General features: G+C 48.2%; 1 protein-coding gene across 2 annotated transcripts in view; it reads left to right on the top strand.

Annotated features, from left to right (window-relative positions):
* The first annotated feature begins 3717 nt into the window (after positions 1-3717).
* iqsec1b (IQ motif and Sec7 domain ArfGEF 1b) overlaps positions 3718-26097 on the top strand; it is a 186140-nt gene continuing 163760 nt past the window's right edge. Inside the window, exon 1 of one of the 2 annotated variants that reach the window (XM_029247787.1) lies at positions 3718-4596. In XM_029247787.1, the coding sequence (XP_029103620.1) occupies positions 4325-4596 (272 nt within the window). In that variant the 5' untranslated portion in view covers positions 3718-4324. The remainder of the gene's footprint in view (positions 4597-26097) is intronic. The other variant, XM_029247789.1, reaches the window with a different exon arrangement.

Here is a 26097-nt window from a genome sequence, read left to right as displayed (position 1 = left end):
GGGATGCAGGTCCATCGCAGGGGGGATACTACACACACTCATTCATTCACACACACAATGGGCTGAGTTACCAGTTCACCGAAAATACATTTGTTTGAACTGTGGGTGAAAACCAGAGCGAAACCAGAGCATCAATATGTGTTGTGTTATTATTGTTATTATTAACCATTGCTTAATTGAGCCCTTCTCCAGGGTGACATAAAGTGTAAGATTTGCACCCTAAACTGCTTACAGTTATTTACCCATTTATACAGATGGGCAGTTTTTACTGTATCAGTTCAGGGCTAAGTACCTCGATCAAGGGTTTTTATGGAGGTTATTGACACTGCTTAGATTGGTTTGCAGGCGTTGCCACCAGCTTTTGGACACTTTCTGTTGGACGTATACAGACTCACCAGAGGTCTGGACCACAGGTGACAAAATGTTTGGGCTCCTCCTCACTATTAGTGGCAATGTGTCCACATTGCTGTAGCAAAGGTGACCACCACCAGGGGGCAGCCTTTCAAAGTGCACTAGGGCAGTATGGTACAGCAAACAAGCCAAAAAACCACAACATCCAAACTCATTTCTCCTGGGACTAAATCCTAGTCCTAATCCTAATCCTAACATCGTAACGCCACCCATTACTTCTTTCTTTAATAAGAGATGTTTTACTTTGTCCCGACTGAACGGTGCATTTTAACGAACCCTGGCCCATACTTCGCATCTCGTTTGGATAGTAAAAGCAAAATTTCTATAAAACAAACTATCTGTACAATATTAATAACCATTTGTCCAATGCACGGTGGTCTAGAATCGATCTCAGAAGTACAGGGTGTGAGATAAGGTACATTGTGGATGAGACACCAGTCCATCACAGGGCACTTTGGTGTCCCCAGTCAACTTGAAACACATGTCTTTAAACTGTGGGAGGAAACCAGAGCACCTGAAGAAGGCCCACATGAACACGGGTAGAACATGCAAACTCCACACAGACTGAGCCGGATTCAACTCCACCTCGGAACACGCAGCATAGCAGGTGTGAGGCACCAGTGCTACCTGCTGTGCCACCATGCCGACTAAGACAAGCCAGCATTCCTACAACAAACTGAAAATAAAGAGCGACACGCAGGTGTTATGTGTTGATTAATGAAAAGAGGCACAGAAGTGACAGGGTGCCGCCGTGAGCAGTAAAGGTCGCTGCCGCGCTGCACCGGCTCAGAACACTTTCCGGAATGGTCCGTCTCTCCCGAGCTCACGAAGAACCAGCAGCTGAATAATGTGCAGCTCCGCCTTGGTGCTCCATAAATCACGTTACTGTTTTCCTCAAAGTTCAGCTCTCACTGCTACTTTGAGGACATCAACTACTGTATTATTTATAGTAAAAGAATACAACAGCCTGATTTAAGAACGTGAAATTGTTTCTGTTCTGTTTTCAGTGCCTTACGGAGCTTTTTAAAAATGCAGGAAGGTTTCGGGGAGACAGGAACAGACAGTGTGAAGGAATCCTGTGGCTGGACTGGTGCAATGACCGTGCCGTCGCAACCCTTTCGGCGGTCACTGGGTTCCCCGACAGTCGCCCTCCTGCACATATGCACTGAGCGAATATGAATATGAATATGAAGGCCCCCCGCCCCATTGCCGTGATGTCTTGCTCTGGATGTTCCAGATGTTGCACTTGAAAAATTGATCTCACTAGTCCACTGGGGAAGGGTGCGGTTTCATGGCGGGTTTGGCCAGGACCTGCTCTGTTGTGGGTCTGGGGTTCGAGTCCTGTTTGGGATGGCCTACGGCAGACTGGCATCCCATCACCCCTCCTAGTCCCCTCCCCCTCCAGCTTTGTGCCCTGTGTTGCTGGGTTAGGCTCCAGTTTGCTGTGACCTTGCTCGGGACAAGCGGTTGTAGGCATTGTGTGTGCATAGTCCTTTGGGAAGCCCCACCCATAAGGACAGTGGTGCGACCACAACCTTGGTGCTTGGTCACAGTTTAATGAGTCAGGACCCCCTCCCTGATTATTAGTCAATAGGTGGTGAATGTGAGCAGAGAAACAGCAGGCTATGGTGCCACTGACCAGGTCTGACTCTGGTTGTAATTATTTATTGTGATGGTTTTGATTGCTATTATATCTCTGGACTGCTTTTTGTAACCGCAAGTACAAGTCAGTTGGTATGTAGGGGTTATAGCTACTGGCTCTGCACCCAAAGGTCGAAGGTTCAAATCTCACCTCCTGCTGCAGTACCCTTGAGCAAGGCTTACCCTCAATTGCTCCAAAGAAATTACCCAGCTGTATAAATGGGTAAATAAGTGTAAGTACATTAACACTGTAAGTTGCTTTGGAAAAAAGCATCCTCTAAATGAATATCTGAAAATGGGGGTCAAAGGTATTGCACTTGAACTGGGGAATCAAACCTGCAGCTTTGGGGTCTATTGCTAACCACTAGATTACCAGCTGATTGCAGCAGAAGCTTTGATGAGGTCATAATGACCATGTGTGTGGAGAAGCTCAGCCACACTCAGTCTCTGTGGGAACTTCATCATCTGTGCATTGCACAAGCATGACAATATGGTTATGAAAACTATATATAATGTATAATTCATTATGTATAATGGAAACATGGTGCTTCGAAACGGTGAAACGTTGCTTTACCACAGAAGGAGAAGGAAAGTAAAACACTTCCAAGCACTCCTTTCTGCAACTGTAGTGTATGATAAAATAAATAAATAAATAAATAAAAATGACACAAAATATTTTGTGGAACATTAATCAAGAAGACTTTTTATTATCATATTGTTGGAGGCTTTTGTCCAAATTGTTAAGAAGGGGTTCACATCCTGGGATCTGGGGGGGATGTGCGTGTGGTGGTGCAGTGGCGCAGTGGGTTGGACCGGGTCCTTCTCTCCGCTGGGGCTAGGGTTTGAATCTCACTTGGGGTGCCTTGCGATGGACTGGTGTCCCGTCTTGGGTGTGTCCCCTCTCCCTCTGGCTTTATGCCCTGGGTTAGGCTCCGGTTCCCTGCAACCCTGTATGGGACAAGCGGTTTGGAAAGTGTGTGTGTACACTTTTGCTGTCTATCACATAACCATATTTGACAGTAATGATGTTTCAGTGCAATGTTTTCTATGAATTTATTTTTTGACATCTTTCGAGGAGGTTCCTCAGCCACCACCACCTTCTTAAAGGAGTCTGTGGCCAGGAGAAGATTAAGAACCTCTGTCTCACACCATTGTACTAGTTTTACAGCTGGATTTCAGCACAGTTAATGAAGAACTAAGAGTTAGTCTCTTCCTCTAGGAAAGAATTGCACAGTAAGGCCTTTTCACAACTGGGATCTTGACTAATACGCCACCTGGTGGTCTGTGTTGTCCATGGATGGTGCTCTGGGATTACCGGCCATTCCTCAGACACAGTGCACTTCCTGCACCGGGGAAACAACAGGATAATTCTGGCAGAATGGAAACAAAGGAGCTTTACAATAAATACGTCATCAGACATGTTTACCTGGGGGCACTTTAAACACACAGTATTTACACAGTAAATAAAGCCGAGAGCAGATGGGACAACATCACACTGTGGGGGAAAAGCATTTCTGCATTTTTAAGTGAACCACGTGTTCACAGCACTGTTTCCTACTGTGTCTGTGTGTGTGTGTGTGTGTGTGTGTGTGTGTGTGTGTGTGTGGTATTTATTTATTTATCCACAGAAAGCGGACCGAAAGAGGAGGCGCGAGTCCGCGCGCGTTCCCGCTCCCTTCTCCTCCTGCAGGGGGTCTTACAGAGGCACATTTCAGGCACCGGGAACCTGTTGACTCGCAGCAGCGAGGGGCGGCGGCGACAGTGTGGGATCGGCAGCGCGCGGCGGTGGCAGGCGGGCGGGCGCGCGCGCGCGCGCCTCTGGGAGAAGTTGAGAAGCTGGGCGGGCGCGCGGAGGAAGTGTTACATCCAGTAACATGTGAAAGGCCGCTTCTGAGGCGTGCAACAAAAACAAACAACGAAAAAATACAAAAAAAAAAAAAAAAACAAACAAACAAGAGGGTAGTAGGAGGCGCAGCTGAGCGGACCTCCCAGAAAAAAAGGGCTCCGGGCGCATCTGCACATCCTTCTCCTCCTCCGGAGGGGTTTACCAGGGTTAGTTACCGTGGTGCAGAGGCTGTGGACGGAAGAGCTGCGGCGGACAAGCCAGAGAACAACTTCTCCAGCCAGACAAACACACACTGTGACACACACACACGCGCGCGCGCGCGCGCGCACACAATGGCGGAGAGGAGATGCGTCCAGCTGGGCTCCACCAGCGGCGCGCGCTCCTAGAGCAGGTCCTCGAGCCGCCGCCACCGCCGTCGTCATCCCCATGGACGCGCTCCGGAGGTTCGGCGACATGGAGAATCCCGGCGAGAACCCGAGCAGGGCGGCGGAGTACCTGAAGGAGCTCAACAAGATCATCGAGACCCAGCAGGAGCTCCTGGAGAAGCAGAAGAGCCGCGTGGGCGAGCTGGAGGCGCAGGTGGCCGAGCTGCGCGTGGAGAACGCGCGCCTCAAGGAGCAGCACCAGCGGCACCTGGTCACCTGCCGCCTGCAGCCCGCGCTCGGCTCAATCGAGGAGAACGCGCTCCTGCAGGACAGGTGAGTCGGGAGCGCGCCTGCACCTGGATGCCCGCTGATCAGCTGCGGGAAGTTGACGACCTGGGATGGGGGGCATCGAGGACGGTGGAGAACCTGGGTGGCCGGCGTGGACCTCGCGTCCCACGGCAGGAGGCTCGCGTTAGGCGTCCAGGGGTGAGAACCCCAAGTTTGGGATCCATAAGGGGTTGGTAGGGGTTGGGGGGCGCTTTTGGACTCGAAGGCTTTCCCAGTCCCACCCCGGCGATAAGGCGCCCAGATGTCACAGAAATTAAATTGCTTCATTAATTATTCTGGACCAACTGATAATAGTTACGGCGAGGCGCGCGGGACCGAGTGCCGCTCCACCGGCACTGAGCGGCGGAATTCATAGGAAACGTGCCGCGTGCGCATGATCGATGTCACACACGTGTCTGTACTGCAGCACAGACCGAGAACGGGGTTTGGAGCGATGCTCCCCTCGCTCATCTGTCAGAGCGCGGCGCTGGCTCTTGGTGGGAGTGGGGGAGGACGTTTGCGGAGGAGAACAGTCCGCGCGCGCGCCGCTCCTCCGTTGACAGCTGTTTACACCCTTCGGGAACCGTGCCCGTAAATAACAACAACAGCAGGCTTCCCGCTATTTCCGTGCGTTCGGGGCACGAGCGCTGTTCGGTGTGCAGCTAGACGACAAGGAGACCGAGATGAGAATTTGAGGCGTCCTTCTGCCAAAAGTATTTCGGGAGGGGCGCGCGGGTGTGGGAGTCCACTTTTTTTGGGGGGACGTGATTCACTGCGTTTTACCTGCGCGCCGTGACGTGAGGAGCGTGACACGCATCTTGTCATCCACTCAATAAAAATGTTTATTTTATTTACCTGCACATGTAGTACATGTACCCGTCAAGGTGGCAGCTGCATTCCTTGATATACTTCTGTATGAAGAGTAATATCTGAACGAGTCTTACTGTCGGCGCCTGTGGGTTTTGCCGGATTACACCGATTGCGGGCGCCTTCTTCCGTTAACGCGAATTCGTCGGGGATATTTGACAGGAATGCGCCCGCGCGCGTCCGAGTGGCGCGCGACGCTCCGGCGGGTTCAGTCACGTGGGGATTTAGCAGTAAAGCGCTCGCTTGTGTTGCTGAAGGGAATACAAATGCCATTATTATTATTATTATTATTATTATGTGTCGCCACGCAGAGCATGTAGCAGCCCCAGCCGCGCACGGAGCACCGCCGCGCGCTCACTCACATTCATTATGTTAAAGTGTTAATGAGGCTCTTAATGAGAGGCGCGTGCCCTGGAAAGGAGCGCGTTCGCCGCACAAAAGACGGACAAGACAAGTGCACTTGGTTGGGAGGGACTTTCACACGGCCGCCGTTCACATTAGGGCTTCTGTAAATGCGGTGTGGGTACAGTATTACTACAGTATTTGTAGAGCAGCAGGCTCAGTCTGTCAGACTCAGAGTCAGTGCTGTCCCGCTGTCACCTGCGCGCGCTTCGTGTTCATTCATTCATTGCACATTTATTGAGTCCCGGGCATCTGTCCTTATTTACTGTGTTGTTTCTTGTTTACTGGATGTGCGCCAGCTTTCTTTGAGCTCCCGTTCGTCTGTTATCTCCGTGTCTGATTCCTGGTGTAAAGAGAAAGCGCCATCGAGGGCACTTCTCGTAAGAGCGGGAGCTCCTGTTCGTAAACGCGGAGAAACGGTATCAAATTGCTGCCCCGTGCGTGTGATCCAGTAGCGCGCAGCGCGTCTCCTGTCCCGCGGTTGATGGGTTCTTGTCGCTTCCTGGCTGCAGTGTGTTAGTCTTTTAAGTGGATTTATTGCACAGATAAGAATTAATCCGGGATATTTATGGAATGTAGTGTAAGCTTTCAGAGAGAGAGCGAGAGAGAGAGAGAGAGAGAGAGAGAGAGGTGGTTGCGTGGTTAGGCCATCAGGCTGGGTACTGTGTTTTTTACCTTCGGATCAGTTTGGGGAGGGCGTGGCCTGTTTGTATTCATATCTGAGTTTGCCTAGTTCTTCAATAAGTTTCACAAACACAGTCCTTCCTCAATATTTCCTAATAGATTAATTCATACATATAAATAATTAAATCACAGTATTTTGTTGAATTTTTTCATTTGTTTAATGGCCATAGATAAAGTTCCAGCTGGTTTTCAGCCGCCCCAAGTGAAGTGTACTCTCGTATACGACCGTGGTGTATATTTTGGACACGTGCACCATATTATTTACCATGGGAATGTAGAAGTTTCATATAGCAAAACCGTTTTTTTGGGCCGAAGGCTGGTGAAGTTAAAGATGAGGTCATGTCCTATCAATGCTCTCAGGATGCTGTAGATTTAACATGACCTGCATATGTTAAGGAGAATAATAACTGGATTTTTTCAATGCAGTTTAATGTGACTGAAGTGGGCAATTTGTGATTTTTATGGTGACACCCTTGTTGTGCTTGTTCTTGCAGGGCTTTATGTATTTTACACAGCAGACTTTGCCGAGCTGCAACACGAGGAGGCCGTCCTTCCAGCCGCTTCGCGATCCCCTCTTGCGATTCTAATTAAACTCGACGGGGCCTGTTGCTATACATTCTGCTTTTCGGGCGTTTGTGGAATTGTTAATGGTGTGTATGTGCGGCTCCAATTTTGTGCAACTGGGCGGCATAGTTTGCGCTTATGAACGGTTTTGTTTTTGTTCAAAGGGAAATGGACGGGAATATTGCGGCTGCGCACTGAATATGTCTGCATTCTTGAACAGTCATTCATAACGGCCGCAAGAGGCCTCAACACATTTGGTCTTTTATCTCGAACTCCGTGTAACGTTACATGTTATCTCCACATCATATCCCACATGAATTATGGCGTATGTAGTTTTACAGTGATAAGAGCATGGTGAAGAAGCGTAGTTAATGATGTTAAACTTTTTCGATCATCTCTAGGTTGGAGTGTGTGTGTTGGGGGGGGGGGGATGCGGCAGTCCTGCAGAGGACATTAAAGGCACATGCAAACTCAGGGCCCTGACAAAGAACTTCACAAAGGTTTATTTTTATTTTTTGGCGGCGCTATTTAAGGCAAGGGGAGGTGGAAAACACATCCGTCAAACGGCCGTCAGGCTATTTTTACACTGTTTCTGCAGCCACTGTTGTTTGTCTCAGTTGCCAGTTATGATGCTTTTTCAAAGGCAGAGAGAAGAGCAGAGAAACAGAATAAAACACAATGCTTGAGCCCTGTGTCTCAGAGCCAAGCACGGATTTTGCAAAGAAAATTGCAAAGTTGTCACAGTTATATGTCCACGGTGAGTTGCCTTAAAGCTGCTTGTTTGTTCCTTATTATGGTTTGTTGGGATTAAATTTATTTATTGAACCGATTTTCTCCAACGCGACTTAAAATTGTTTTCCCATTTATACAGCCTTGCAATTTTTCCCTAGAGCAATTCAAGGTAAGTACCTTGCTCAAGGGTACTGTAGCTGGAGGTGGGATTTGAACCTGCAGCCTTCGAGTCTGAAATCAGGAGCTCGAACCACTGTATTACCAGTTGAAACTGGGGCATAATGCTGGAGGTTGTTGGGTGGAGTCACACAACGTCCACTCATGATTTTTCCAGCAGCAACGCAGCTTGAAAAGAGGGGTCTTGCCACCTCAGGCACTTCTAGGACAGCGAGAACAAAGAGTGAAGGACCCCCTGACCTCCGTGTGAGCCGAGCGAGAGGGCAGTTGGCGTCGCCGCGTTCCGCCCACATTTTGCCCCATCAGCTCTTTAATTGTGCTGAGCACAGACAGCTGGCACAGCGCGTCTCGGCCGTCACAGATTCCTGACAAGCAGCAGGATAGAGCCGATCTTACACTTGCTGTGTGTGTGTGTGTGTGTGTGTGTGTGTGTGTGTGTGTGTGTGTGTGTGTGTGTGTGTGTGTTTGTCCAACCATTGTCAATCTTGTCATCTTGTCTGCCTGCTGGCAGCCCTTCTAAAATGGACCAATATTATTGTTTTAATTGGGTTCATGAGCAGCACTGGGTTACGGGGGATGGGATGGAAACAGAACAGTAAGGAAGTGCAAACACATCCATGGGGGGGGGGGTCTTCAGGTATTGACGGAAGGGAGAGTAAAACGCGTCTCCCTGCCAAGGATGAAAGAGTAACCAGCCTACGTTCTGAGACAGAAACTGGCCTGTGGTTCGATAAGAACATGGATGGAGATAAATCAGTGTTTTTGCTAAAGATACTTCAAAAGTGTGACTGAACCCCGTTCCAGTGAGGAGCGGACATAAAAACGTGGGCAAGCGTGCAAGGTCTTTACCTCGGCGGTGCGTGCAGCTTTAGGGTACTTCTCCACAGAGGGCGGGGCGTCTCCTCGTACCTTCACCTTCCGCTTTGCTCGGTTTTAAGGGATTTGAAGCCGCGACTGAGCTGCCTTCCCTTCGCGCCGCTTTGGAGCTTTTTAAATGACTCCCTTTGTGTTTTTCAGGCTTCTCTACTTCTTTCCTGCTTATTCCCTCAGTTATCCCTGGTGTCAGACTAAAACTTCTTTCATTTACCACTTTTTACACCTCTGCCTATTATTGGAGTTTGGCGGTTCGTCATGGACTGGCTGTGGACACGAGTCTATCGCTCCTTTCTATACATGTTTCTGTTTCCTTAGTAACTGTGGTCATTGCTGCGCTGCTGATACAAGCTGGATGCATCCTCACGTCTCAGTGTACCAGGTTTACTACATTTACCACTACAGGCAGTGCGGTGGCACAGCAAGTAGTGCTGTTGTCTCACAGCGCTTGTGTGGTGTGAGAGAACATGGGTTTACTCCCTGCTTGGTCTATGTGGAGTTTGCATGTTCTTTCCGTGTCTGCATGGGTGTCCTCCGGGTGCTCTGGTTTCCTCCCACAGTCCAAAGACATGCTGTTCAAGTTCCCCCGCGGTGTGTGTGTGTGTGTGTTCGTTCCACTGATGTATGGATGAGTGACCCAGTGTAAGTAGTGGATCTAGCAGTGTAAGTCACCGCGGTGAATAAGGTGTGTGGGCTCATAACACTACACAGAGTTCATTGGAAGCCGCTTTGGAGAAAAGCGTCTCCTAAATAAATAAATATAAGAGAAGTACTGTGTGGGGGGGCGCAGTGGGTTGGACCACAGTCCTGCTCTCCGGTGGGTCTGGGGTTCAAGTCCCGCTTGGGGTGCCTACGATGGACTGGCGTCCCGTCCTGGGTGTGTCCCCTCCCCCTCCGGCCTTACGCCCTGTGTTGCCGGGTAGGCTCCGGTTCCCCCGTGACCCCGTATGGGACAAGCGGTTCTGAAAATGTGTGTGTGTGTGTGTGTGTGTGTGTGTGTGTGTGTGTGTGTGAAGTACTGTGTTTATCACTTAATATGGTCATAGCTGATTGATAACAAATGCTCTGCTGATAGTGGAAGCTGTAACTTTATAGCGCTGTGTTTGTAGAAATGGTGCTGGAAAGACACATTCAAAGTCCTGCAGTTCTGGCTGAAAGGTTGTTGGTTCAGATCCCAGGAGACACCCTTGAAAATGCTTGTGTTAGAAAACTACTTGAGCAATTTGTGATTGAGATGTTGGAAAAGTAAGTTTTATTTTATTTTATTTTTTTTTTTTTGTGATCACGACGGCCGGCCGGCAGAAGCCCCTGCTCTTAGACGTTGGCTGCGGTCGGGTTTCCCTCCAGTGCTCTGACCCCTTAGGGGGGCTGGTTAATTGCCTATTGCTAAAAATTGCTAAAAGCAGGATTGTTCCCAACATGGGCTTTCAACCCCCACCCCTGACCTCCAGCAACTGTTCAATGCTGCACACACTTCTGAGCATTATGAATGTATACAGGAGGAATTTAGATTCGAAAGGGAGCCGCTCCCAAACATTCCAGCAGATGTGAGTTTAGTGCAGGAGCTGCCAGCGAGAGCCGGGGCGCCGCCTTCCCGTAAAGCATCGCTGATGAGCACCGTCATTCTGCTGACTCGTGCAGTAGCCACAGCCCCCTCTTCCTATTGTGAGCGTGTGCAGGTTCCTGAGACGCCTTTTATTGACACACCACACCTGTGTCTCCTTTAACATCCTGTAAATAGACACCTTCAGCAGTGAGTGTTCTTTTCCTTACACACGCACACAGTCTGAAACCACTTGTCCCAAGCAGGGTTGCAACAAACCAGAGTCTAACCCAGAAGCACAGGACATAAGGCTGGAGGGGGAAGGGACACACCTAGGACGGGACACCAGTCCATCACAAGACAAGGCACCCCAAGCGGGAGTCGAACCTCAGACCTGCCAGAGAGCAGGACCCGGCCAAACCCGCTGTGCCACCATGCCCCCGTGTTCTGTTACCTTATTTTTTAAAATTTTCTGCTGTAAACTTCTCCTTTAATGGGTGCCGTTCGTTCGACCTGCACCACTGTCGTACCAGAGTCCCCCCCCACTTATTATGATACTATTTAACATACATTAATTTATTCATCTGACGCTTTTCTCCAAAGCAATTTTACCCTTTTATGCAGCAGGGTAATTTATACTGTATCACTTCAGGGTAAGTACCTTAATTAAAGGCACTATAACAGGAGGTGAGATTTGAACCTACAGCTTCAGACACAGCGGTTTTAACCACTACGCCACCTGCTGCCCCTATAGGAATCAGTCCCCTTTTGAAAAACATAAATGATGTTTTTTGAACATTTATGGTAAGTATTTGTGGTTCACGAGTCTCCCGATTCCTTCGACAGTCTAATTCTGATTAGTTGAGTCATACGCGCACCATGTTTTACTGCGGTGAACAGCAGAGCCAGGGGCAGTTCTGGAGGTAAAGAAAACAGGCTCTGTGAGTCGCTCTAGGGGGAACCATTAGCACTACAGGAACGTGTGTGGAAGGACAACGTCCCTCGTAATGCCCAGAGCTGCAGGACGGATCAGAGGGACCTTCCGTGGCACGGAGATCAGGTCGGTGGTCATGAGTCCAACATCCATATTTCTTGGTGAGTCAGATGAGCTGCTTGCTGTTGAATATTATATTTGTGGCATGTTCTTTATTTTTTCTTTTATGTGTGTGTATGTAGTAGCTATAGGCAAGCACAAGTTGAACTTCTTGCAAATTATCTCCAATGTGAGGAACATGCTCCTGACAAACACACACACATATTTCTGGGCTAATTAGTCCTTGGATGGTACAGGGAGCTGCAAGAAGGTGTTGGTGGAAAGGAAGGAGCATCCTTTACACCTGGCTCCACTTTCCCCGCATGTGCAAAGTGACATTCTTTCTCAACTTGCAGAATGGATTCGGATTGCTGTTAATTAGCGGGTCAAGTGTTTCATCTATCGTTCTCAGCTCAGATAGTCAAGGGGTTTATATTAATTTGTTTAGCTGATTGTTTTTCCAAATGAACTTGTAATTATTCAGCTGTGTAGCTTTACAGGAGCAGTTTATAGTAAGTACATCACACTAGGGTGGTGCAACAAGGGTGGGACTCGAACCTGCAGCCTTTGGATCTAAAGACGGTAGTTTTAAGCACTACACTACCAGCTCTCTCTCTTAATTGTTTGGACCCCCGCTGGTTTATTAGCTGGAATCACTGGGTGCTGTTGTGTTGTCCTGCTCTACTGCTGAAATTCCTTCTATACACAGCAGACAGGTGGCCCACGTGATGAGTGTGACCCAGTGTGAGTAGCGCATCTAGCAGTGTAAGTCACTGTGGTGAATAAGGTGTGTGGACTGATTACACTACGTAGAGTTCGTTGGAAGTTGCTTTGGAGAGAAGTAGCTGATGAGTAAATAAATGTGATGAATTTTATTGCAGCAGAAAAAAATGATAGTCAGAATGAAAACTCGTATAAACTCCGGGCGGCTTTCTGGACGGTGGACCTCTTGGTTCTTTGCACACACATTTGAAGTAGTGTATTGTGTGTCATTGAGGTAGCTGGCAGTGTAGTGGTAGCACTGGTGCCCTTGTACCGCTAGATCCCAGGTTCGAGTTTCATCTCCAGCTGTAGTACCGTTGAGCAAGGTATTTACCCAAAACTGCTCCTGTAAAATTACCCTGCTGTATAAACGGGTAAATAATTTTAAGTCACTTTGGAGAAAAGTGTCAGTTAAAGGAGGTGATACAATATAAATATGTTCATAATCTTTGTTACCATCACCCGCTGCTGCTTTTGATAATCAGTAGAAAAATAGTTTAAACGTCCCACATATTTGGGAGTCCCCTTTAAATATTGCTCCGTTTCAAAATACCGCTTAATTTCCCTTGTGAACTATTGGCCTCCCTCACGGTGCATCCATCAGTTGGGATGAGTCCTACAGCGGGGCCCCGGGTTCGAGCCGCCGCCACCCTGCAATGTGCGTCACAAGCTTAGGATCTTCTCACTGTTGCTCAAAAAAATATTCCAGCCTGTGCTTCAGCATCATGATGGCAAAATAATTGGCACGCCGTTGAAGTCGCGTGTTTCACAAGCCGCCGTTCGGCCCGAAGTCTCATGTTTCACCTGCTCCCGCCTCTGGATCCAAGGGGCACTTTCACTGCACTTTGTTCCTTCTGCTCTTCTGAAATATTCAGAAATATTGATCGGCTTTTATGGCTCTTATTCTTTTTCAGGTTCCTGTTTCTTCTGGCACAACGTTTAGTTACCGGCCTTGGGCCCATGTCATGTGGGGGGGGTTGCCCCCCCATGGCGAACAGCACTTTGTCATCAGAATCTCTAAGTGGGCATTTTGTGAAAATGCCACTTTTCACATCATCGTGCCTCTAGTGTTTTGACAGCATAATCTCTGGAGTGCGTTATTATTCAACTGAATATTTGACCTCGCGTTGGCGTAAGATCTGGCCCGGAAAGTGCCGGAAAAAGACGGCCGGTACTACGGGAGGTGCTTCGAACGACTCGTGCCGCACGTAGATTCTGAACCTTTTCTTTCAACGCGAGTTTTATTGGTGCATGTTTTTGCAACGCATTAATTAGTCGTCGTTGCACTTTGATTTGCACTTCATTTCTCACCCTTGTTCCAGTCCAGGCCTTTGCCTGCCATGGTGCCACACTGGCGATTAATTTGTAATTGTTGTTGTTGGTGCTTGTTGTCAGTAAACAGCCTGCTATAGTGTCATTAGTACAGAATATTATACATCGAATATTAATTGATATTCGTCCGACTTATTTTTGTCGGAGGTGAGCTGCTTAACAGGGAGGCCGTTGAGCGCCTCAGTACGTTTCGTCCTCGCGCCCCGACCCCCGTTTTACCCTCCAGCACATGGCTGCTCTTATATGTGGCCCTGTTTTTATTTCGGTCACATGCAGCAGTTCCCCCTCACACATCCACTGCGTGACACCGACGCTTGTTTTCAGTCTTCCGGAAAATCGCTGCCGCAGCAAGTGCCGTCGAATTGTGCGCGGCACGTTTCCGGAACATTCCTTTGGAGCGGCGTCAGAGGTGCGCTGGAGAGTTCCCCCTCAGCGCTGACAAGTCTCGTTTTGCGTTGGCTCAGCGTTCCGCTGTTATGCGGACTGCTATGTACGATGCGCACGCGGTGCCAGATCTGCAAAATTCTCGAGGGACAGACCGCGTGTGCAGTTTCACGTGTGTGGCCGTACGGCTCGTGTTGGAATTAGTGTTTATTTTTCCTAATGGGATTTACCATGTTTGTGTCCCTATTACATGTGATGTCCCGAGCACCAGGCGGTGTGGTGCATAGAGTGCTCATACTGGATTCTGAGGGTGCCGGGTTCGAATCCCTGTCCTGCTGCAGTTCCCTTTGTTGAAGTTCTTACTCTGAAATGATAGAGCAAAAACAACCTTGTTGTGTAAATGGGCAAATACACACATACATATTTTCTGAACCGCTTGTCCCATATGGGGTCGCGGGGAGCCTACCCGGCAACGCAGGGCGTAAGGCCGGAGGGGCAGGGGACACACCCAGGACGGCACCCCAAGCGGGACTCGAACCCCAGACCCACTAGAGAGCAGGACCCGGTCCAAACCACTGCGCCACCACACCTCCACTTAATGGGCAAATAATTCTGTTCAATTTAATGCACAAACAACAAATCGTAAGTTGCTTCGTCAGCTAAATGAATAAATAATATCCATCCATTCGTTTTCAGTAAAGGCTTGTGCTGATCAGGGTCGCGGTGATCCAGAGCCTATCCTGGAATCACTGGGTGTGAGGCTGTGGGGGTAATGCCCTGGATGGAATGTGAATAATAATAATCATAATGATAATAAAATAAATGCTGCTTGCAACCCAGCATTCTAAGGTGCTTGGTCTCAGGTGTCAGATGACTTAATGCGAAATGTTAATTTAACCCTCTCCAGGCAGACATTGCAAATTACCATCAGCTGGAATTCATTGGATAAATACCCGTATGAGTATTTATAGATGATTTTCTGTAGTTAGATACCACTGGACTAGTATTAATTTCACCCAGAGAGGGTTAAACATCCTACTTTGAGTTGGAATGACCTCTTGAAGAGATGAAACTCGTGACACGTATTTTACGGCCCAAACAGAGTAACTGGCAGAATAAATGGGCAGGTGTAGCGCAGCTGTCATTGTTTCTTGTCTGTTTACCGCGGTAAGGGCTTTTCCTCGACTTCGTTCTGTGGCGTCGGTAATACGGAGAGGGGCAGCTGGGCTGGAAACCCATCCTTCAGAATTCCTGTCAAGATAGGCGATCGCAGCCCGACCCGCTCTGCATTTCAATTTGGCTCCGTGACGGAAACGCTGCAGAGCCGCGCTGCTCTCCGTGTTTTACAAATGGTCCTCATCTCATCCTGGCGTCCTTTGTCTCGCACACCCGTTTACAGACTTGTTCAGCGCTTAGGGGAATGGCGTTCTTCAGGGCGCTTTCTTCATTTGGCTTCGTAGGCGCCGCTGTCGGAAGTGACGAACGATAAAGGTTTATCTATTTATATATTTCGCTCAAGCTGGCGTTCCGCTCAGCGGTGTAACGGACACAAACGCAGAAACCTTCAGGAACTCGGAGCCCTGACCACTGCGATGGTCCAAAAAGGGCGCCATGGTGGCACAGCGAGTAGTGCTGCTGTCTCTCAGTGCCTGGGTGGTGCGAGAGGACACGGATTCGATCCCCACTCAGTCCGTCTGGAGTTTGGATGTTCTCCCTGTGTCTTCCGGGTGCTCTGGTTTCCTCCCACGGTTCAAAAACATGCTGTTGAGGCTCACCCATTTTGTGTGTGTGTGTTTTTCCACTGATGTATGGATGAGTGACCCAGTGTAAGTAGTGTATCTAGCAGTGTAAGTCACCACGGTGAATAAGGTGTGTGAGTTAGTAACACTACATAGAGTTTATTGGAAGTTACTTTGGAGAAAAGCATCTGCTAAATAAATGTAAATCCTGTTTGTCCTCTGGGATTCAAATGATTTAAAATATGGACAGCTGGTAGCATAGTGCTTAGAACAACTGTCTTTGGACTCAAATGTCCCAGGTTTGAGCCTCACCTCTGGCTGTAGTAGCCTTGAGTAAGGTACTTACCCTGAATTGCTCCAGTAAAATTACCCAGCTGTATAAATGGGTAAATAATTGTAACCTTAACATTGTCCATCGCTTTGGAGAAAAGTGTCAGCTGAATGAATAAATGTGAAGTTTTCCAAAAGCTCTATTTTTAATATGAAGCACCGGATCCTTATACATAATGCTGATCTACAGTCTTAAATCAAAAATGGGAAAAACTGTCTATTGGCAATAAAGGGGATGAATAAAAGTAATGGTAATTGACTGCCTCATCCTTCTTAACGTGTGTTTGCCTTTTGACCAAATTAATTTCAAAGTGGCACTCAGGTTTGCTGCAGATCAGTAGCTCTTCCGGCAGCACTTTGGGTCAGCTGAGTCGGCGTGGTCCTTACCGTACCTTCATTTGCATCGCCGGGTTTATCGAAAATTAAAAGCCGCCTATATCCGGTTCCATGTTTCCTGATCTCGAGAAGTGAAGATGATATCTGGCTGGTATTACAGATCCGGCCCCCCGGCTGCCTTTCAGACGGAGCGCGGCGATAAGATTTCCCTCTGGATGTTATCAGGTGTTTAAATGGAGGTCATCTATCACCCCCTCCGTTGCTGGAGAGCGTTGGCCCTTCGCGCTGACTCTCGCCCCCAGGGCCATCCGTTATATTGACTGGAACGACGCCAGGCAATTATCCCTTTCAAATTTGTTTAAATCCACTCGCGGCCTATTAGCCGGGACTGTGGTTCGAAAGCGGCTGACAGTATAGCCCGGTGTCGTTCAGGGTGTCCGGTGTCCGTCCGCTGGAGTGCACGGGGTGGCTCTAAGGGTCACGGGGTCGGCTGCGATGCCGTTTCTTTATCGGAATGCCTGCAAGTTCATATGTTCCTATAAAGCGCTGTGGCTGAATGCGATCACGACCCAGTCCCATTCGCCTCCCAGATGCAGTCTGCACTTTAAAAGGAGGCTCAGTTAAATACCACGGTGATGCTCAGCCCGGTAGCAGCTGCCTTCATTGGTGCGTGCTTGGAGGAGACGCAGAGATAAAGAAGTAAAGTCCCGAATGGCACAGTGAGTAGCGCTGTGGTCTCATAGCGCCTAGGTGGTGCACGAGGACATGGGTTTGACCCCCGCTCAGTCTGTGTGGAGTTTGCGCGTTCTCCCCGTGGGTTTCCTCCCACAGTCCAAAAACATGGTGTTAAGGCCCCGGCCAAACCTGCGACGCCACTGCACCTCCCTCATTGAAAGTGGCTTTGGCAAAAAAGCGCCTGCTAAATAAATAAATAAATGTAAGGGGGTGGCATTGCATGCCAAGGTGGTGCTCTGTTGGGGCTGGGGGAGATGTCTCCAACAGGCACTCCTGGCAGTGCTGGTCCCCTAACTGGAATCTCCCAGTCAGAAACGTACGACATTAAACCGAAGCATCCTGGGTATTTCGTGCAAATTGAGACTGAAACACCTGCTTATGTAAACATTTTTCAGGTATATGGGGTCTTCAGTTACTGTAGTTAGGGGGTCTTTGACAGAACACACCAGGATTGTGTCCATGTGGGATTCCACAGGTGCTCTAATGGTCCGACCGAACAACATGTTCCCCTGTGCTGCTAATTGGGCAGATTTACTGTGTACGGCAGCAGTGTGTGCTTGGTGTTATTTAGTGCTCTTGCAGCGACGGCTTTTTCCTTTTCTTTTTTTTTTTTGTTTTTTACATAACCGACATTGTTTGCTGCTGCTCGTTCTGGTCTGCAGTCATTATTTCTGCTCTTGTGCTGTTTGGGCAAAGCAGATTATAACCTCAGCCCATTTGTCCAAATGGATGTTTTACCAGAGCATGTCAGGTTAAGTACCCCGCTCAAGGGTACAACAGCATTTCCCGGGCTGGAGCTTGAACCGGCAGCCTTTCGTTCCGCACCCTCAACCGCAGTGCTCTGCTGCTGTTTGCCGTGTTGCAGAATTAAGAGAGAGCTACTCGCTTGTTTTCCAAAATTAACTTTTGAGTTTTAAAAAAAAAAAAAGAAAAAAAACGTGGAATGAGTCCATAAAGTGTAGTGCTTTGTTCTCGTGTTTAGTGTAATTGCTTTGGAAATCCTATAATCGCTTTCAGCTTCGCAGTAGTTTTCTGGGGGTTTTTTGGGCATTCCTTAACAACTGCAGTACAGTCCGCATTTAAAAAGTTGCACCCCGCAAGGAATTATTGATCGTTTCAAAATGCAGTATGGAGTATGAATTTTAGGTTGACGAGACATGTGCGGTTCTAATGTATCCAAATGTGCATGTTCCATTTAAACGTGTATTTGTCTGAGTGGCTAGATGTGTTTGAAGGCGGTGCAGGCAGTAAACCTCTGCGACCTTTGCATGCGTTCAATGTGGTGGGCGTGGCTGAGTGAAGCCCCGCCTCCTTTCAGTGTGTGTGTGCGCGTGTGTTTGTGCGTGCGTGTGTCGCTAGAAAGGGATCGGAAGTGGGAGTAACCGAAGGACCAGAGGGCTTACTGCCAGCCCGCCAGTCTTACCACTCCCCGGTCAACCATACCAGTAGGCCACGCCCCCCCCAGCATCTCGACCCACCCCGATTGCGCAGGACTTGGGCGTCATGATCCTTCAGCTTGGCTGATGTTGCCTTTCAGACATCGCATGGTCTTTTTTTGTATGATTTCAGGGCGCACAGGATACACACAGAGGATATACGCACACACACATACGCACACGGGGCTCAGCACCCCCACTAGTTCCTCTTATTTAAAGAATCACGTTACTAAAATACAGCCGAAGCTGAAACTGCGGCCTAAATTTAGCAGTCGTGTGACAACTGCCTGCTGTCGTTTTTAAACATCCCTATGATTAGGCGCTGGGTTTGCTCCTTCCGGATCCTTCTGCTGAATGGACGCTGATGCGACGCACATTACAGACATTGTCTGCCTGTGCATTCCGGCTGTCGGTTCAAAAGGCGCCGCTTGAAGAACGAGGAGAGGAAAATATGAATTTATTCAGATTCATAGCAGATGTTTCACCCGGAACAACTAACAGAACAGCAAAGCAATTTTTTAATGCATATATACAGTCGGATAATTATCATGAATTATACTGCAATGTGATCATCAGTGCCAAAAAGTGTGTGTGTATAGATGTGTGTGTATATCAGTATCTATATATATATATATATATATATATATATTATATAAATGGCTTGTATGAGCCTGTCTAGTTGCTACATAGATGCAGGGTTTAAAGCTCAATTTGCTGCTCTTTGAGCTGTGCACCTGCTTTCTGGCACAGATGTGATGCGGCGTCATGCCGGTCGGTGCTCTTTTCTCTGTGTGTTGGATCCGTGTGTTTTCAGGGTTCCAGTGTTTATATGCGTGAAGTATATTAATAAGAACTTGGCGGTTGTCGGGTGTTCGTGGGCTCGGCGCCGTCTCGCTGCCCGCGCGTTCGCGGCCGGCGCCGGTCTCCGGGTCTCGCCCCGGCGGGCGTCCGATTCAGTGTGACTGAAGCCCGGGGGGGGCCAAATTTGGGCTCTCGCGAGACGGAGAAAACGAACGCTCGCCACGCTCTTTGGGCTGCAGTGACGCTGTGGACTCTGATGGGCTTTCCAGGCGGGCCGTAGGGATGCAGTCTTGCAGGCGTTGCTCCTCGCCGTGGTGGCACCTCAACAATCTCCTCCTGCGCTTAGTACTGCACGCTTCATCTTCATTGTCAGGGTTGAGGAAAGTGATGTGAGATGTTAAATTTCAGAACATATACAGCGTGAGCTTGAAAGTATGTGAACGCCTTGCGTCCCTCAGTTTTACCGCAAAATGGGCGTTTAAGGAGAAGCAGTCTTTCTCATGTGATATAATAGGTCAATGACCAGTTATAATGTATGTATTGTATTTACCGAGGGGTGCGGTGGCGCAGTGGGTTGGACCACAGTCCTGCTCTCCAGTGGGTCTGAGGTTTGAGTCCCGCTTGGGGTGCCTTGCGACGGACTGGTGTCCCGTCCTGGGTGTGTCCCCTCCCCCTCCGGCCTTACGCCCTGTGTTGCCGGGTAGACTCCGGTTCCCCGCGACCCTGTATGGGACGAGCGGTTCTGTGAAACTGCTTGTCCCAAGTGGGATGACGGCAAACTGGAGCCTAACCTGGCAGCACAGGCTGCAAGGCTGGAGGAGGAGGGGACACATCCAGGATGGGTCGCCTGTCTGTCACGAGGCACCCCAAGCGGGACTCAAATGCCACATCCACCAGAGAACAGGCACAGGACAAACCTGCTGCGCCACTGTGCCCCCCTCCATGTATACAGTATACACATTATTTACATTTACTAATGACTCTTTTCTCCAAAGCAATGTACATCTTATTGAAAATACAATTTGTGCAATACACTATTACTTTATCAATTATTAGTTACATAACAGGAAGGTGCGGTGGTGCAGTGGGTTTGACCGGGTCCTGCTCTCGGGTGGGTCTGAGGTTCAAGTTCTGCTGGGGGTGCCTTACAACAGACTGGTGTCCTGTCCTGGATGTGTCCCCTTCCCCCTCCAGTCTTATACCCTGTGTTGTTGGGTTAGGCTCCGGCTCCCCGCAACCCTGCCTGGGCCAAGCGGTTTCAGACTGTGTGTGTGTGTGTGTGTGTGTGTGTGTGTGTGTGTGTGTGTGATTTTATATAACAATTTTAATTACATTATTAAATAATTACATTCTTAATGAATAAGTTATTACATTGATTTATATATATTTATAACTGTATAATTTGTGTGTGTGTATATATATGTGTCTATGTATGATTTCCTCGAAAACAACATATGGTATTGGTCATTATACATGTGTGTGGTAGAAACACACAAGTAGTTCAGGTGTGTAAAAAAAAATGAACCCCAAGTTGCGTTGGTTAAACCAAGTAGGTAAGTAGAATCAGGTGTGTAAATCGTAGTTATATTTTTTTTTTTTTTTTTTTTTTTAGTTTGAGATAACATTTTAGATTTTATTCATTTATTTTAATATTTTATACAAGAATAATGACCATCCCTGTAGATGTACTAATGTTGTGGTTTCTTTTATTTTGATGGCGGACGCGGTTTTGTGTAGAATTTCTCGGTATCTGACCTTGATTTATCGTTCATCTGTCCATCAGACAGGTATCAGCACGAGTCTGTCTGTTCTGTTCAACCTCAAATATCAGCAGATAAGCTGTCCCGCAGAGTCCGACTGCCCATAATGTCGAACCCTGTGCAGATGTGTAACCGACTGGCAAAATCACGATCGCTGCTCTTGTTCGCGCACAAGGTTCTCATACTTGGGTGTGTTTGTTACACAGTCGTCTGGCCAAGATCTACATCGCTGCTCCATTCCTGTGGTCTTTGATACATACTTTACATTTACATCACTTTTATATACTTTATATTTAAAATATAAATACACTTTATCCTTTGGAACTGATGTATGACAGCATACACACTCCTCACATACCGAGTGGGGATCGAACCCATGTCCGGTCGCGCAGCCCGCTGCTCTGAGACACCGCGTCGCTTTGTTCAGTGAGTGCAAATCATTTCCGATGTTTTCATACATTTTGACTTTTTGCAGTTGCGTTTTTTACGTTAAAGGCTGAATTTATACATAAACACTGACTACCTTAGTATGTGGTTTTTTTTGAGTGCGTGATCATATAGAATGCAGGAATTCCAGTAGCTGAGCAATGTAGGTGTATACACACGCACAGAGTGGCTGAAGCTGCTTGACCCGAGGAGGGTCATGGCAAGCTGGAGCCTAACCTGGCAACACAGGGCGTAAGGCTGGAAGGGGAGGGGACACACCCAGGACAGGACAGGACAGGACACACGTCCGTTGCAAGGCACTCCAAGCGGGACTTGAACCCCGGACCCACCGGAGAGCAGGACCCTGTTCAACCCGCTGCACTACCACGCCCCCCCCACAGGAAAACTGATATGGATATTTCTTTGTGTGCTTCACACCCTGATTGTATTTCCTGTTAGGTATTAATCACCACGTAGTGCAGATAATTTGCCAGGCGTGTTCACACAGCACACCGAGGACACACTCCTGAACGCAGTATAAATGACTCTGTTGTTCGGCTTGTGATACTTCACACGTTGAGCATTGCTCTCAGTATCTTCTCTAGCACTCAAGCCGCATTTCCGTGTTCTTCTCCGACGGACCGGGACTAACCCGGCTGTGCCGCTTGATGCTGTAACGGCATGTTCCGGAAGGCCGGGGCATCCCGGAAGCCCTGCTTGGCTCCACGCTGCCGAGCTGAGGGCGCCTGTGGTTCTGGCGACCGCCTCGATGACGGAAACCCAATGCGACTGGGCTCGGCCCCGGGCCTGCGGTCCCAGCCGGCTCAGCAGGGCGACTTCGCCCAGTGTGTGTGTTTGTGTGCATTTCTGTGTGATGGGTAAAGTTTACTGAAAACACACACACACCATGTTGATCCAGTAACTGCTTCTCAGTCGTGAACACACCACACGTCCCAACTCAGTAAATGATGCTGTTTACCAGCCTGGAAAAGGAAGTTTTGTCCTTATTATTATTCATTTTAGTTGTCTGATAGGAGAGTTTCCTCTAAAGAGACTTCTTGTGACTAGTCACCATTTCCCTTTGGAGGGTTTCTAATTTCTTTGTGTTTATTTGTTTACGCTTTCCTGCCAAGTGACTTACAGCGTTAATCTGCTTACACCAGTTTGCCCATTTCGAACCCGGGACCCTTGACCGCAAGGGTCGGCTCTAAGCAGGACACCACCTGCCGCCCCAGGTGTGTTTTGTCAAATTGTCAAGTACGAGGTCCTTACTGGGTCTTGAACCTACAACCTTGATGTGATGAGAGCTGCGCGTTGCTTCCTGAGCTGGTGTTTGAAAAGGGAGAAACGAAGGGTGTTTGTGGTTCTGCGGAGGAGAGTCGCTCTCCCATGTTACCAGCAGCTTCACTGTTGTCTCGGAGCCAGGCAGGTGCTGCATCTCACTCCTGCAAGATGATAATAAACTTAATTTATTTTTTTCCTCCATAACAGTGACCCAGTGCTCCTGATGTTAATATTAAGTACATAATTAGTTCTGGAGATGGATGGAGACGCTTTCTCGTCTTCATTAAAGAGGAAACGTTCCCCTGCTGAGAAGTTCACGTTCGTCAGGAGATACAGGTCTCAGCCAGGAGCCCTCGCTCCTCATATCACTGTTTATATCCATCCTTCCAGTTTCAGTAACCGCTTGTCCTGGTCAGGGTTGTTCTGGTTCAGAGCCTATCCTAGAAGCACTGGACACAAGGTTGAGGGGGTACACCCTGGGCAGGGCACCAGTCCATCACCGGGTAGTCACACACAATCACACACTATGGACAATTTAGAGTCACCAATCCACCTGAACTGCATATCTCTGGGCTGCGGGAGGAAACCCGTGCAGACGTGTTTATATCGTCGTTCATACAGGTGTTCATATCACTTCTCATATCGCTGCGTGTATCACCACTCGTATCACCGCTCATGCAGGTTTTTGTATATCTGTTCACATCTCTTTTCGAACTGCTCTTCATGCCGCAGCTCTCGGAATGTCTCGCAGGGTGGAAAACCCGCAGTCGGGGGTTTCACAGTTAACCACACAGGGGTTGGAGCTGTCAGCGTCAGTCCGTTTGCTTGCAGACATAAGTCCTGTGTTTGAATCCCCCTCCTGTGGTAGTGCCCATTACTTACCTTGACTTGATATGGTAAAAATTACCCTGCTGTACAAATGGCTACATCAGTGTAAGTAGCTCAGTGCACAAACACCACCCTGTTAGTCAGTTTGGAGAAAAAACAGTTAATAATTTCATGGACAGTAAGCCAAGTTTGCACGTCTCTTTCAGGTGGGAGGAAATGTCACCTTGCAGTGTTGCACTGAGGGCTGTTGATGTGATTCCTTACAACAAAACAGTAAACGTTTGCGAGAAATAATAATTTTGCTGGAAAGCCTTTGTTTAAGGACGTGCTTTTGTGAATAAATTAGTTCCGTGTTCTAATCAAATTTAATGTGTTTAATCCTGTTAAGTACAGTATGGAAATTATTCCATGTTTAATTGAACCCCTGTCAAAGAACGATGCTGTTCGGCAGCTTGCTGAAATTACTGTGTGTTTTTCGACGGAGCGCTGGTACCCCGCTGTGGAAACGAGCCCATTGGCTGTGCGTGCAGCTCATTTGCATACATGGTCTCTAATGAACTTTTCGAGGGTTTGACACTGGACGCTGTCAATTCGCGCTCCTCCAGGGGCATGTCACTCCTACTCTGCGGTCCCTTTCGGTCCCAGGTTCTGTCCGCAGGACCAGCGGACGCACCCCCCACCCCCCAACTGTCCCCCGTCATACGAGTCCACCTGTGGGCGCCAGATGGGTGGTGCTCGTAATCCGTGCGTTTTCTGTAAGCACTCCGCGCGTCGGGAACTCTGCTAAACTTTTAAGAGTCTTGCCGGCCTAATTTAACTCCTTGTTCCAAAGGAAGGCGATTATGTCACCGCTGAGAGCGCGGGTCCCTTATGTAACCCCCCCAGCTTTACAGTGACATTTCCCATCATCGTACCCCCGTGGACATATTTACAGCTGCTTTTTCTTAATCAGATGGGTAAACTGATACCTTTCTGGCGCAAATTAATCTTTTTCTGCTTAGGGAGAAATTACTTTTTAATCAGGTTAGAATAATAGGAGCTTTCCAAGCTTTTTGGAATTTTAAGTGTCCACACATCTGATGGAGAGTCACTGTGGTCCAGAGTCTATCCTGGAAGCATAGGGTGTGAGGCAGACTACAGGGGAATCTCACACCCGCTCAGTGGGCAATCAAGAGTTACCAGTTCTCCTGGAACACATGTCTTTGGAGTGTGAGAGGAAACGAGAGCACTTGGAGAAAGCTCACAAGAACACATGGAGAACATACAAACTGCACATTGACTGAGCTGGATTCAGTACCACATATAACTGCTGTTTCGGCACCAGTGCTACATGCTGTGCCGTCGCGCCGTCCTGTTTAGGGGTCAGTGCAGTAATTTTATTTATTCCTCATTAGGCTCCTGGCTATTCTGTGAATCTCTGTCTCCCAGGCTACCTTTGCGTAGATTAGATAAACGGGCCCTTGGTCGCTTGCGCTGTGGGGAGGGGCGGTGAGGTGCTGTGCTCCGCTGTGAGCCCCAGTGCCAGCTGTCCTGCTTACGTCACCTGGGGTGTCGAGGGGCCTGCCTTGTTCCCCCAGAGCATTCAAAAGAACACGCGAGCGGTCGGCACACGGACACGGGTGTCTGTGCGTTCACGACCCGGCGCACGTGCGCCCGAGCCAGCTGTAGGAGCTCACGTGAGGCTCTCCAGCTGTTGGAGCTCAGGACGTCCTCCTCCACTCTCATGTTGGAAGTGGACCTTGACAGCTGTGCTGTGCGCGGGATCCCTCCTGTTCATCGCTAAATGCCTCTAATCCATCCTACAGCTGAAGGAACAGGAATGTGAATCAGGAGGGAACAAACATCTGATGCTCTGAATACATTTGCTAAGCATCGCTATTATTATTGTAATTATCATGATTCATTGTCATTATTAATAATATCATATTGTATTTCATTTTTCCTCTGTCACATATTTCTTGATTAATTCAAATCTCAACAAGAGACCAAAGAAATTCATCCAAGTACTCTGTGGAGAATCTGTGTGGTTCCAGTTGGTGTGGTTTTTCAGGATGTTTATTCAGTAATAATAATAATAATAATAATAATAAAAGATCAGGAGCGGACATTACTAGTGATTATGTATTTCATTATTCTCAGTGAAATATTTTAGCTCTGTCTTACTATTTTTATTTCATTATTAATTTAATTTAGCTGATGCCTTTGTACAAAGCAGTTCATGATGCAATATGGGAAACTGTGATAATTTACCTGTTTATAGAGCAGGGTAATTTTTATTCTGTCGCTTTAGGGTATGTCTTTTGATCAAGGGCACTGCAGCAAGAAGGGATTCGAACCTGGTTCTTTCACATCGCAAAGCAGCAACCTTCTGCCCCTTCAATAATTGGCTGCTTTGAATAAAATGCCATTCAGAGCCCTGTGTTCCTCAATTCCCTGCTGTTCGCTTATGTAAATAAATGTTTTATTAAGTTTTCGGAGG

Source organism: Scleropages formosus, chromosome 22 (genome assembly GCF_900964775.1).
Source record: "Scleropages formosus chromosome 22, fSclFor1.1, whole genome shotgun sequence".
NCBI classification, from domain to species: domain Eukaryota; kingdom Metazoa; phylum Chordata; class Actinopteri; order Osteoglossiformes; family Osteoglossidae; genus Scleropages; species Scleropages formosus.
This window is presented reverse-complemented; position numbering and strand designations above follow the sequence as displayed.